The sequence below is a fragment of the Epinephelus lanceolatus genome, chromosome 24 (genome assembly GCF_041903045.1).
Source record: "Epinephelus lanceolatus isolate andai-2023 chromosome 24, ASM4190304v1, whole genome shotgun sequence".
In the NCBI taxonomy this organism is placed as follows: Eukaryota; Metazoa; Chordata; class Actinopteri; order Perciformes; family Serranidae; genus Epinephelus; species Epinephelus lanceolatus.
Genome location: NC_135757.1, coordinates 20,779,153 through 20,790,317, shown reverse-complemented (window position 1 = coordinate 20,790,317; position 11,165 = coordinate 20,779,153). Strand labels below are relative to the sequence as shown.

The following is an 11,165-nucleotide window of genomic DNA, read 5'->3' as shown; positions in this document are numbered from 1 at the left end:
CTGACTCTGTGGACAGAGCCCCAGGCTGAAGAGATGCCTCTGGACTTGACGCATGTGTAGAAGAGTCAATGGCACCACTTGTACCGAGGCTGCCATAAGACCCAAGAGGCGGAACCACAGCCGCAATGTGGCCCTGGCACCCAGCTGAAAATGAGAGAGGCAGGCCCTGATGGAAACCTGCCTTTCCTGTGCAGCATCACCAACCCAGCTCTGGCATCCAGCCACATGCCTAAAAACTTGTTGGTCTGTGCAGGCCTGAGACTGCACAGGCCCCAGACCCTGAATGTGATCCAATAGCACAGACACATGATGGTGGCACAGCTCCTCTGTCGGTGCATATATTAGCCTGTTGTCTAAATAGTTCAGTATCCTGAGACCCTGCTGCTGCAGAGGCCCCAAGACTGCATCCATGCACCTGGTGAAGGTGCGGGGTGCCAGTGAGACGCCGAAGGGGAGGACACAAAATTCAAAGGTTTTTCCCTTGAAGCTGAAAAACCTGAGAAACCTCCTGTGCCCCTCCCAGATTGGGATTTGAAAATAGGCATCCTTGAGGTTGACGGTTGCAACCCCTTTGCCTACCCGGACAGCCTGCTTGACCCTGGACATTTTGCACTTCAGGAGCCTGAGGAACTTGTTCAGCCCCCTGAGGTCTAAGACAGGCCTGAGTGTCCCGTTCCACTTCAGAACAAGAAAATAGAATAAAATAAAATAAATAAAATCCTGCCTGCTGATCTTCTTCCTTCACTTCCCTGATGGCTGACTTCGCCACGAGAGTGAAGATTTCCAAGCGCAGGACCTTCCTATGCTGGTGGTCTGCAATAATGGAAAAAGCAGCCACCCTCATCAGAGATGGAGCACTTTGGAACTGTAAACGATACCCCTGGATCACTGTTGAAACAATGACCCAGGGGTATCGTTTACAGTTCCGATACCCCTGGGTCATTGTTGAAACAACCCAGGGGGGCAAGGGAAGGCTGGGGATGGCTTGGGTGGCCCTTGGCCACTGCCATGTCCTCTGCCCCATTTAAACTTGCCTCACCATGCTGTGTCCAGCAGGCCCTGCAGATCTTCCTGCCCCCAAGCGGGCTTGGGCTGCTGAGGCCTCTGCCAGCCCTGACCTTGCTTCAAGGTGCCTGACACCTCCTCAGCACAGCAACGGGCTTCCTGGCCCTGCTGAATCATCAGGCCCAAACAAGGCAGATGGCTCAACAGGCAGTTTGAGCAGGCATGCCCTATCCTCTGGCTGCAGCATGGACTGTGACAACCAGAGATGGCGCCTTGCCTCCCAAAAACTTGCCATAGCACTGTCAGCTGCTTCACTCTGCTCTCTCATTAACTTTGGGACAAGTTGTCAAGCGTCAAGTGACGAGACACATTGTAGTTCAGCTATTAGATCCGTACTACACTCCTCCTCTAGCTGGCCAACCAGATGGTGCTGGTACAAGGACAGTATGGCACCCGTGTTTGCCAGCTGTGTCTGGACTGTCATGGCTCCATGCATTTTTCCCAACAAGACATCTATTACCTTGCAGTTTCAACTCGGGCAGTTCGCCTTGCCCAGGAGGGACTTTGACAGAGCCACCAAGACAGCCAAAGCCTGACTCGTGGGGGGCAATGGCCCAAAGCCTATCCTCCCTCGATTGTCAACCGCAGCCATATGCTGCCGTCGGTGTTGTAAACCGACTCCTGACCACCTCCTCGAAATCAGAAAGGAGAGGAACAAGAAACAGTGTGGGTCGCCCCCCTGTTTCATTATCGAAACAGGAAGGGGCAGGGCCCTGACCAGCTGGCAGGTCAAGACCCAGAGCCAAAGCAGCCCGGCCAATAATTTCATGAAGGAGAGGTGACTGCTAGTCATGCGCTTTTAGAAAGAACCTGCTGCTCCTCTGAGGTGAACTCATCATTCTCTTAGGGCCCATGGCCAATAATGTCTATCTCCTCCTCCGAGCCAGGGGAGGAGGGGTTCCCCTATCCAACCCAGCAGAGGGCCCAGGAGCAGGGAAGTTCCTATGTGACACAGTCCACTCACCCCCAACTGTAATAATGGAGGTGGGGGAGTACCATGATGGGCCCCCATCCCACACTACCGGACCCGCCAACTTAGGATGCTTAGCTGGTTGCAGGCTCTGAGAAGGAGTTGGTGGACATCTGCCCCCCGACTCTGTCGGGTTTCGAGCAGGCAATCAAACCCCCAAGGAATGTCACAAGCTGCCCCCACACTTGGTCGGGTTTCAGCCAGCAACTACCTCCTAGAGGGACGCAGCATGCTGCCCCCTGACTAAGTCAGACTCGAGCAAGCTGCTATGCCTCCACTGTGCGTAAACAGACAGCTGCAATACACAGATATGGCAACCCTCTCAACTGTTTCACTCGTTATTGTCAAAAAGAAGAAACAGCATTTAGCTATCCTCGAGAGGGACCTGTGAAGGCCAGCTCTCCAATCTAAACGAAGGCAAGTGGACAAAATGCTAAACTCTCTCTTTTCTTTCTGCTCTCATGTCGACTCAGACAGGTGGAAATCAATGAATCAGTGGCTGCATGCACAAGGTGGGGCAAAGTCAAGCAACCCAGCATAAATGATCATTTCTTAATTGCAAATAGCCTCTTGTTTGATAATATTTCATCCCAAGGGATCTTCATATGAGAGGATTTATTTTGTCATTGATTTATTATTGAATCATCCAACTGTCTGTACTGTAGCGAATGAAATAAAGTGGTGAGAGAGCAAGCTATGATTGGAATAGTCATCCTTAGTCATTCTCTAATTAGCACAAATTAAAATTAAATTAGAGATAATGATTATAATTATAAGAAATGATAGATATTCCTAATTTTAAAGACCACAAGGAACCCTACTTTGACAACCCATTCTCTAAATGATAAGTATCTCTAAATTGTATCACTGGTAATATTTCATTGCCCTTTTTACCTGATTTTAATGTTTGTTTCAGTAAAATTGCGTGGCTATCTTTTTCCTTTTTTTTTTTAAAGGATAGATGAGATTCCCATTTAAACCTCATCATCTCATTACCATAATCACATTGCTATACAATAATTAGCTGTATTCAATAACTATCAAAATCTCCCCAGGGGGACTTTTGCTCGGCATAAACCAGTGTCAGCTCATGGGTCATCAGGCCTTAATGTGTGCACAGGGATCGTGTCGAAATGATCTAAAGTCATTCGTTTTCCTAAAGAGGCAGCAAAGAGAAGCCAGAGTAAAACAAGTCACAGAAAGAAAAAATGAAACTTTATTTGTTTTTATACTTACCAACACTTTGAAATTAAAACCTATGTAATTACCCACAACTAATATAGATCTGCACATAGCAAATAAATCAATCAAAAATAGTTACAAAGTTCTATCACTTTTTTTTCCTCCAACTGCAATACACAAAACAAAAGCTGAAAAAACATGTCTAGTCATTCTTCTTTTCCTGTTGTTGCTGCCACATGAAATGTGGTTAAAATAAAAAAAACATTTTTAAACAAGCTACACAGCTCTCCTGTATCTAAGCTAATAATAACTGAATAAATAATTGCACATTGCACCCTATTATTGCATTAGTTGCAGTTTGTTTCAAAGTTGTAGTATACTCAGGCATATACACAAACGTAAATACAGTTTCCAAACACTGAGTAACACATGAATATTGATGTTATTGAAATCACACTGCCATAGCGATCAAATTCAAATAACACAACAAGATCTTTGTCAAATGCACGTGTCAACCGTGCTAATAAGCATTAGCAATCCTTGCTTTTCTGTTTTTATTTCTTTCATATGTGTACTAATTTGAAGCAAACATTTCAATGGTACACATGCATTGATAACAGTTGTATAAAAGCCATAATACCCTTGAAGATGTTCTTTACTCGTACAATACTCTTGGGAAAGAATGCCCTCTTAGGTATTAGCCAACTGTTCTAAAAAGCGTTTGCCCCCCAGAAACATAATTTCATTTAGTTCATTTGACAAACATTCCCATTAAAGTACAAGCTATGACAACTCAAAATAAAAAGAAACACAAATTCATAATTTCAATGCTAGCACTACTACTTGAGTTCACATCAAAATGTAAGAATTATTGCAGAATAATCATTGACTATGCATGGTTCAGTATAGTGATACAGCATTTGTCCATTTACATAATCACATTTATGTCATCAAAGCGCTTAAGACCCAAAGTTACAGAAAAAGTTCAACACTTAAGCAAATATGCTCATTTACTTTCCTGCCAAGAGTTAGATAAATACAATACCACTGTCTTGTCTGTATGCCTAATATGAAATTACTGCTAGCAGCTGGTTAGCTTAGCTTAGCATTAAGACTGGAAACAGAGGTAAACAGCTGGCCAGGCTCTATCGAAAGGTAACAAAATACACCTATCAGATCTTCTAAAACTCAGTTATTAACAATCGTGTTGTTTATGGGCAGTTATGTGCCAGGCTGTTTCATGGTCAGGACTATTATCTTACTGGAGTCTCTGATGGTTGCTGGTACCTTGAATGGGGATAAAATTATTTAATCTTGCGGCCCTTTTAGATTTTGCAATATTAATGGACCAAATGGCTGATCCGGGACACTTTGTGGGGGTTGTGACGGTCAAAAAATGCATCCACTAATTTACAAATGTGTCTTTTGCCATGAAAGTCAATGGAAAACAGTCTTTTTTGACTGCAGAGCATCATATGACAGACCCGGCAGTTGTTATTACACTATTTTGCCACCACAAAAATTGGCTTTAAAGCCTGACGTGCTCCCCTGGGGCCTGCCTGGTCTTAGGTTGTGAGGTTAATAGGTCTTTGACATCATGAATTTAATTTATTTCATAATATTTCAAGCACTCTGAGAGTTGAATTTGCTTTCTTGCAGAGAGTTAGCTCCCTGCTAAATATGAAGCTACATCCAGGGAACATTTAGCGTAACTTAGCTTGGCACGAAGCCTGCAACAAGGGGAAACTGTTACTCTGACTCTTGTGATTAAACACACTAGATTTAACATGCTACTTAGTAAGCTTTAGCAGCTGGTAAAGTCATTTATTTAGCTTTGCAGAGCCAGGTAGATGCTCCCTTCTGTTTCCAGCCTTTATGCTAAGCTAAGCTAAGCGAAGCTAAACTAAGCTAAGCTAAGCTAAGCAGATCATATTTAGCATACAGACAGAGGGATATCAATCTTCTCATCTAACTCTTGATGAGAAAGCGAACAAGCATATTTCACAAAATGTCAAACTTTTCCTTAAAGCTCAGCATAAGCTATTGTAAAATAAAACAAGAGTAGTGGTATGTATGAAGAAATTGAGACACTGAAAATGCAGAATGCTACTGTGTTGGACAGTAGATCATGTGATTCGACAATAACATTCAACAGCTGTTTGTCTTATGTCAAAACTGAATTGAGCTCAGCTGTTCGGAAATGAGATGACTCAAGCTGTCCCAATAGTATTTAGAGCATCTTCATGAGTCGAACACGCGAGGGATGGTTGAAATACTGAACCATACCAAATATCATCCACACCTCCCTCTCAAATTAAATACAATACAACAAAACTAACTTAGCTTAAGTTTCATGATCGACAAACAAAAAGTCATATGTGCATCACCACACCATAAATAAATACATGCTGGTTTTACTGAAAACCAGTGAAGCAGTACTAATTGTCATCCAACCTGTCCTTTTTCAAATAAAAACAATTAAGTTGCTGACAATAAAAAGACATTCAAACCTAAAGCGTCAAATCAACCGTATGACAACAAAAAGACAAGATGAACAATCTTGAAAAAGAGACTGAGTGGTCACGTCCGCCCAGGCCCCGTGGGTTCCCCCCAATGAACCCCTGAACATTCCTTGGCCCAAAAAATACCATTCGGCTTCGTCCAAACGTTTAGGCCTCTTTGCCACGAAGAGTCGGCTTCTTTCCCTTGTTTTTTGCTCTCTTTTAAAGCTTTCACAGGGACCCGTAATTTATCTGAGACAAGGGAAGGAAGCCGAAAGGTTTGGACGCAACACTTGGCTTTTAAGTCCAACTAATTCCTCCCACATCAGAGGCAGTCCAGAGTAAAGTGTTGAATAGTCTATTGCATGAGCGCCGCGTAGTCGACTAATGTGCTAAATCACAATAGTCCTTGTACAAAACAAATACAGTATAATAATAAGTAAACAATCATTTAAATTTTCAGTTAGTGTTTTAGCCACTGATTTTTCACTAATTCCCATTCATGCATCTATATACTAATAATTGGTGTTGATAGAAGGAGGCTATGTTGGAAAGTTTTTCATTTGGGCAGGGAGTAGGACTAGACGTGAATGGCCAAAAATGCTGAAAAAGTTTGCGGAAAAGAAAGGAAGCACAAAGATATAATTATAACATTTAAAGGAGCACCTACACTGAACAGGTTTACTCAAATACACAACGATACGACACTGAACACATGCAATATAAGCAATAATGTAAATACAGGAAATTAACATGAGAAGGGAGGCTCTAGGAGTGATACCATTGGCTTAAAAGGGTCATGTGATGCAGCAAAGAGTCATGGGTAGAGATTGGATTTGTAAGTAGACAAAGATGCAAATTAGGACAAAAGCAGAACAGTCCAATTTTTTTTTGTTTTTGAAATATATTATCAAAATTTGATAATTTGGCTACATCCCACCACACACTCTGCCGATAGCATCACTGCGCAGCTGTAATATGCAGATAACTATGTTCTACAAAAATTCTCAATCTTTTACAAGTGTATACTTTTAAACGATGTTCTATGACGCAGCACTGACAGAGAGAAAGAGAAAGCAATAGATAGAGAGAAAAAGAAGAGAAAGATTAACACAAGTTGTTCCTAGTAAACATTCAACATGCTTCAACAGTTCTCTAAAAAAACTAATCAACAGAGAATTTATTTTTTGTATTTCTTTTTTTTTTCTTTTTTGTTAATTTAATTTGGCTCTCTGAAATCAAAATGAGCGCCCAACCCTCCCTGATGTATAAACAACTTTGAATCAGAGCGGGAAGGCGGTCAGGGTTTTCGGAGAGCCAGAGCCAGAGTCCGAAGGGCTTCATCAGGATTGTCTGCGGTAGTCAGTCATTGGAAAGGGCCAAACGGAGGAGTCAGTCAGGGATCTCAGGATGTGGTCATGGAAGATGGGTCATTCCACATGGCCGCCACGTCTCTAAACCTGAGGGAGGGTAATTGGAAAGTAAGAAATTAGTAATTTTCCTACATCTGTACAAGAAGGCTACTACCATTGATGATTCCATGTGATCACTTCACATCAGACCACTTTAACAGCAACTAGCCCATTTCACACATGCACCACAAACCTTGAATTATAGACATTACCCAGAGGAGCTGTATGTGAGAGCATAAACAAATTAGTTGGATTGGACATTTCATGGACTTTACCTTACCGGTTCCCTCGTGAAAAGTTTGTGTATTGTTCAATTGAGCCAATGTATGATTGAGTAGGTAATTGTCTGAAGAATTCACAGCAAGTGGGTGGGCTTGTTGATGAAGTTTCTATCATGTGGCTTGCACAAAAACAGTAGAAAACAAACGAGGGTAAAGAAGATGGGTCATTTACGCAAAGATGACAATGAATGAATGATAATAATTTATTTGAGGAATTTCAGTCAGGATTTAGAGTGCATCATAGCACTGAGACAGCACTAGTTAAAATTACAAATGACCTTCTGATTGCTTCAGACAAAGGACTTGTCTCTGTACTTGTTTTATTAGATCTTAGTGCGGCGTCTGACACAATTGACCATCAAATTCTACTGCAGAGACTGGATCACTTAATTAGCCTAAAAGGTTCTGCACTAAGCTGGTTTAAATCTTATTTATCTGATCGTTTTCAGTTTGTTGACGTTCATAATGAATCATCCTTACGTACCAAAGTTTGTTTTGGAGTTCCGCAAGGTTCTGTGCTCGGACCAATCCTATTTACTCTATATATGCTTCCTTTAGGTAACATCATTAGAAATCACTCTATAAATTTCCATTGTTATGCGGATGATACTCAGTTGTATTTATCGATGAAGCCAGAAGAAAGGAATCAATTAACTAAACTCCATAACTGCCTTAAAGACATAAAAACTTGGATGAGCACCAATTTCCTGATGTTAAATTCAGACAAAACTGAAGTTATTGTTCTTGGCCCCAAACAACTCAGAGACCCTTTATCTGATGACATAGTTTCTCTAGATGGCATTGCTCTGGCCTCTAGCACTACCGTAAGAAACCTCGGAGTAATATTTGATCAAGATTTGTCTTTTAATTCTCATTTAAAACAAACCTCACGGACTGCATTTTTTCATCTGCGTAATATTGCGAAAATTAGGCCTATCCTGACCCGAAAAGATGCAGAAAAATTGGTCCACGCTTTTGTTACCTCTAGGCTGGATTACTGTAACTCTCTATTATCAGGTAGCTCTAGTAAGTCCTTAAAAACTCTCCAGCTAATTCAGAATGCAGCAGCACGTGTACTAACAGGAACTAAGAAACGAGATCATATTTCTCCTGTTTTAGCTTCTCTGCACTGGCTCCCTGTAAAATCCAGAATTGAATTTAAAATCCTACTGTTAACTTATAAAGCTCTAAATGGTCAAGCTCCGTCATATCTTAGAGAGCTCATAGTGCCATATTATCCCACCAGAACACTGCGCTCTGAGAAGGCAGGGTTACTCGTGGTCCCTAAAGTCTCCAAAAGTAGATCAGGAGCTAGAGCCTTCAGCTATCAGGCTCCTCTCCTGTGGAATCATCTTCCTGTTACGGTCCGGGAGGCAGACACCGTCTCCACATTTAAGACTAGACTTAAGACTTTCCTCTTTGATAAAGCTTATAGTTAGGGCTGGCTCAGGCTTGCCCTGTACCAGCCCCTAGTTAGGCTGACTTAGGCCTAGTCTGCCAGAGGACCCCCCCCCCCATAATACACCGGGCACCTTCTCTCCTTCTCTCTCTCTCTCTCTCTCGTATTCTATTACTGCATCTTGCTAACTCAGGCATTCTGGATGTCACTAACTCGGCTTCTTCTCCGGAGCCTTTGTGCTCCACTGTCTCTTTGATTAACTCATATCGCAGCGGTGCCTGGACAGCGTGACGTGTGTGGTTGTGCTGCTGCCGTGGTCCTGCCAGATGCCTCCTGCTGCTGCTGCCATCATTAGTCATTAGTCATACTTCTACTGTTATTATACACATATGACTATTGTCACACATGTATACTGCCAGATATTAATACATACTTTCAACATATTGTACCACAGTAGCCAGAACTATAACTATAATATTATTACTTTCAATAATGTTGTTGTAAGCTACTGTTATTACCTGCATCTCTCTCTCTGTCTCTCTCTCTGTCTCATTGTGTCATGCGGATTACTGTTAATTTATTATGCTGATCTGTTCTGTACAACATCTATTGCACGTCTGTCCGTCCTGGAAGAGGGATCCCTTCTCAGTTGCTCTTCCTGAGGTTTCTACCGTTTTTTTTTCCCCGTTAAAGGGGTTTTTTTGGGGAGTTTTTCCTTATCCGCTGCGAGGGTCATAAGGACAGAGGGATGTCGTATGCTGTAAAGCCCTGTGAGGCAAATTGTGATTTGTGATATTGGGCTTTATAAATAAAATTGATTGACTGATTGATTGAAAATGTCGAAGTTGAGAGATGGCAAGATTTTAGAACTTCTGTCAGTAAGGGCCAGAACCGAAATCATCAGACAAATTCAAGGAACGACAAAAGACTGTTATTTTGTTATTTTTGATCAAATTACAAACCGTCTACTTGACCACAGTACGGCATGCTCTGCCCAGGAGCTACCTCTCACCCAAACCAAACAGAATATTTCCAGAAGGTGAGAACTTGTTCTAGACCTCTGAATCCAACCACTCCACTGACAATGTCCTGAACTGATTCTCCAGACATTGTCCATGGCTCTCATTGACTCTGACCTTGCATTGATGAGGTACTGGGCCAGGCTGATGTTGGCGGGGGTCCCTGTGATGGTGATCTGGCGCTCCGATGACCCTTCCATGGCATTAGCAATTTTGATCTGTGCCCCAGACATCTGACGGATCTCGTTGATTTTGGTTCCCTGGCGTCCGATTATGCAGCCTATTAGCTGGGAAGAAAATGGGGATTGGTCTTAGGATGGCCAGAACACATGGAAGATTCACACATTTTTATCTGATGAAATATTCGGATGGACTCGATATGATGCACAAGTGTACGGGCCAGGCATTGTCCGCCTTTCAACCGTAACTTTTCTTCTTTTGGTCCAAGTCAAGTCTTTTCCATTAAGGACATTCACTTTACAAAGCTGACTGCCTTTGGCTGTACTATATCTCTGCTGTGGAGAAGGAGCTCTCAATAGTTGTAGCTGATCAGCTGTCAGATTGTGTCACTGGAGGCTTCAAGAGGAAGCCAGGTTTAAAGATAATAAACCAGCGTTTTTGACGTTGTGGTCAAACAACATTTGTGAATTTGTGCTTGGATAGCAGTTAGCCCCTGACCAGTGTTTCTCTTTCATGCAGCTATTCTTGGGAAATTAATTTATAATTCAGCCAAACAATTAAGAATTCATCATCCTAATCTCTCTGTAAAATCTTAAATATTCAGGAAGGAGTCAGTGGATATGATCACAGTGTCACATTGACCTTTATGGATTTTCTGAAAAGTCATCATCCTTATTTAAAAAGATATTTAAATAAGGATGTTCTAATTTAAGGTTCAGCATATTGGCAGTAGTGGAGACAAACTGGCACAAAGTGGCCACAAATTATCAAAACTGCTGAATAGTTTTATGCAATAGTGTGGACAATGTTGTCTTTAAAGGTGGTGAGCGTGCATTTTACATATAAATGAACAGCAATTATATTCAAGCCTTCACTAAACAAGTTAACACAATGCTGATTAAGACTATGGTCACCAGGGAAAGCTCTCTGTATTCGTCAGTATACCAGGGTAGTGGTGTCTGTAGCAACTTTCCCACACTGGTGCTTTGGAAATATGCGATTAATGTCAAACAGCCAGAGCTAAAGGGGAAAGGAAAAGGGAAGGGACCATGGCAACAGAGCAGCAGCGAGAAGAATGGCCAGCCCATTCTCATTCCCAGGTTGTCAAATACCAGCCTGTTCACACTCCCAACTCATCAAATACCACTGCTTTGTC

General features: G+C 42.2%; 1 protein-coding gene across 3 annotated transcripts in view; it reads right to left on the bottom strand.

The window, feature by feature from the left end:
* Positions 1-3,228: 3,228 nt before the first annotated feature.
* The window catches only part of LOC117250040 (poly(rC)-binding protein 3-like), a 40,817-nt gene continuing 32,880 nt past the window's right edge, over positions 3,229-11,165 (bottom strand). For all 3 annotated transcript variants that reach the window (XM_033615996.2, XM_033615995.2, XM_033615998.2), the window contains exons 12-13: positions 9,947-10,116; positions 3,229-7,178 (exon numbers count right to left, since the gene is read on the bottom strand). In XM_033615996.2, coding sequence (XP_033471887.1) covers positions 7,124-7,178; positions 9,947-10,116 — 225 coding nt within the window. In that variant the 3' untranslated portion in view covers positions 3,229-7,123. The remainder of the gene's footprint in view (positions 7,179-9,946; positions 10,117-11,165) is intronic.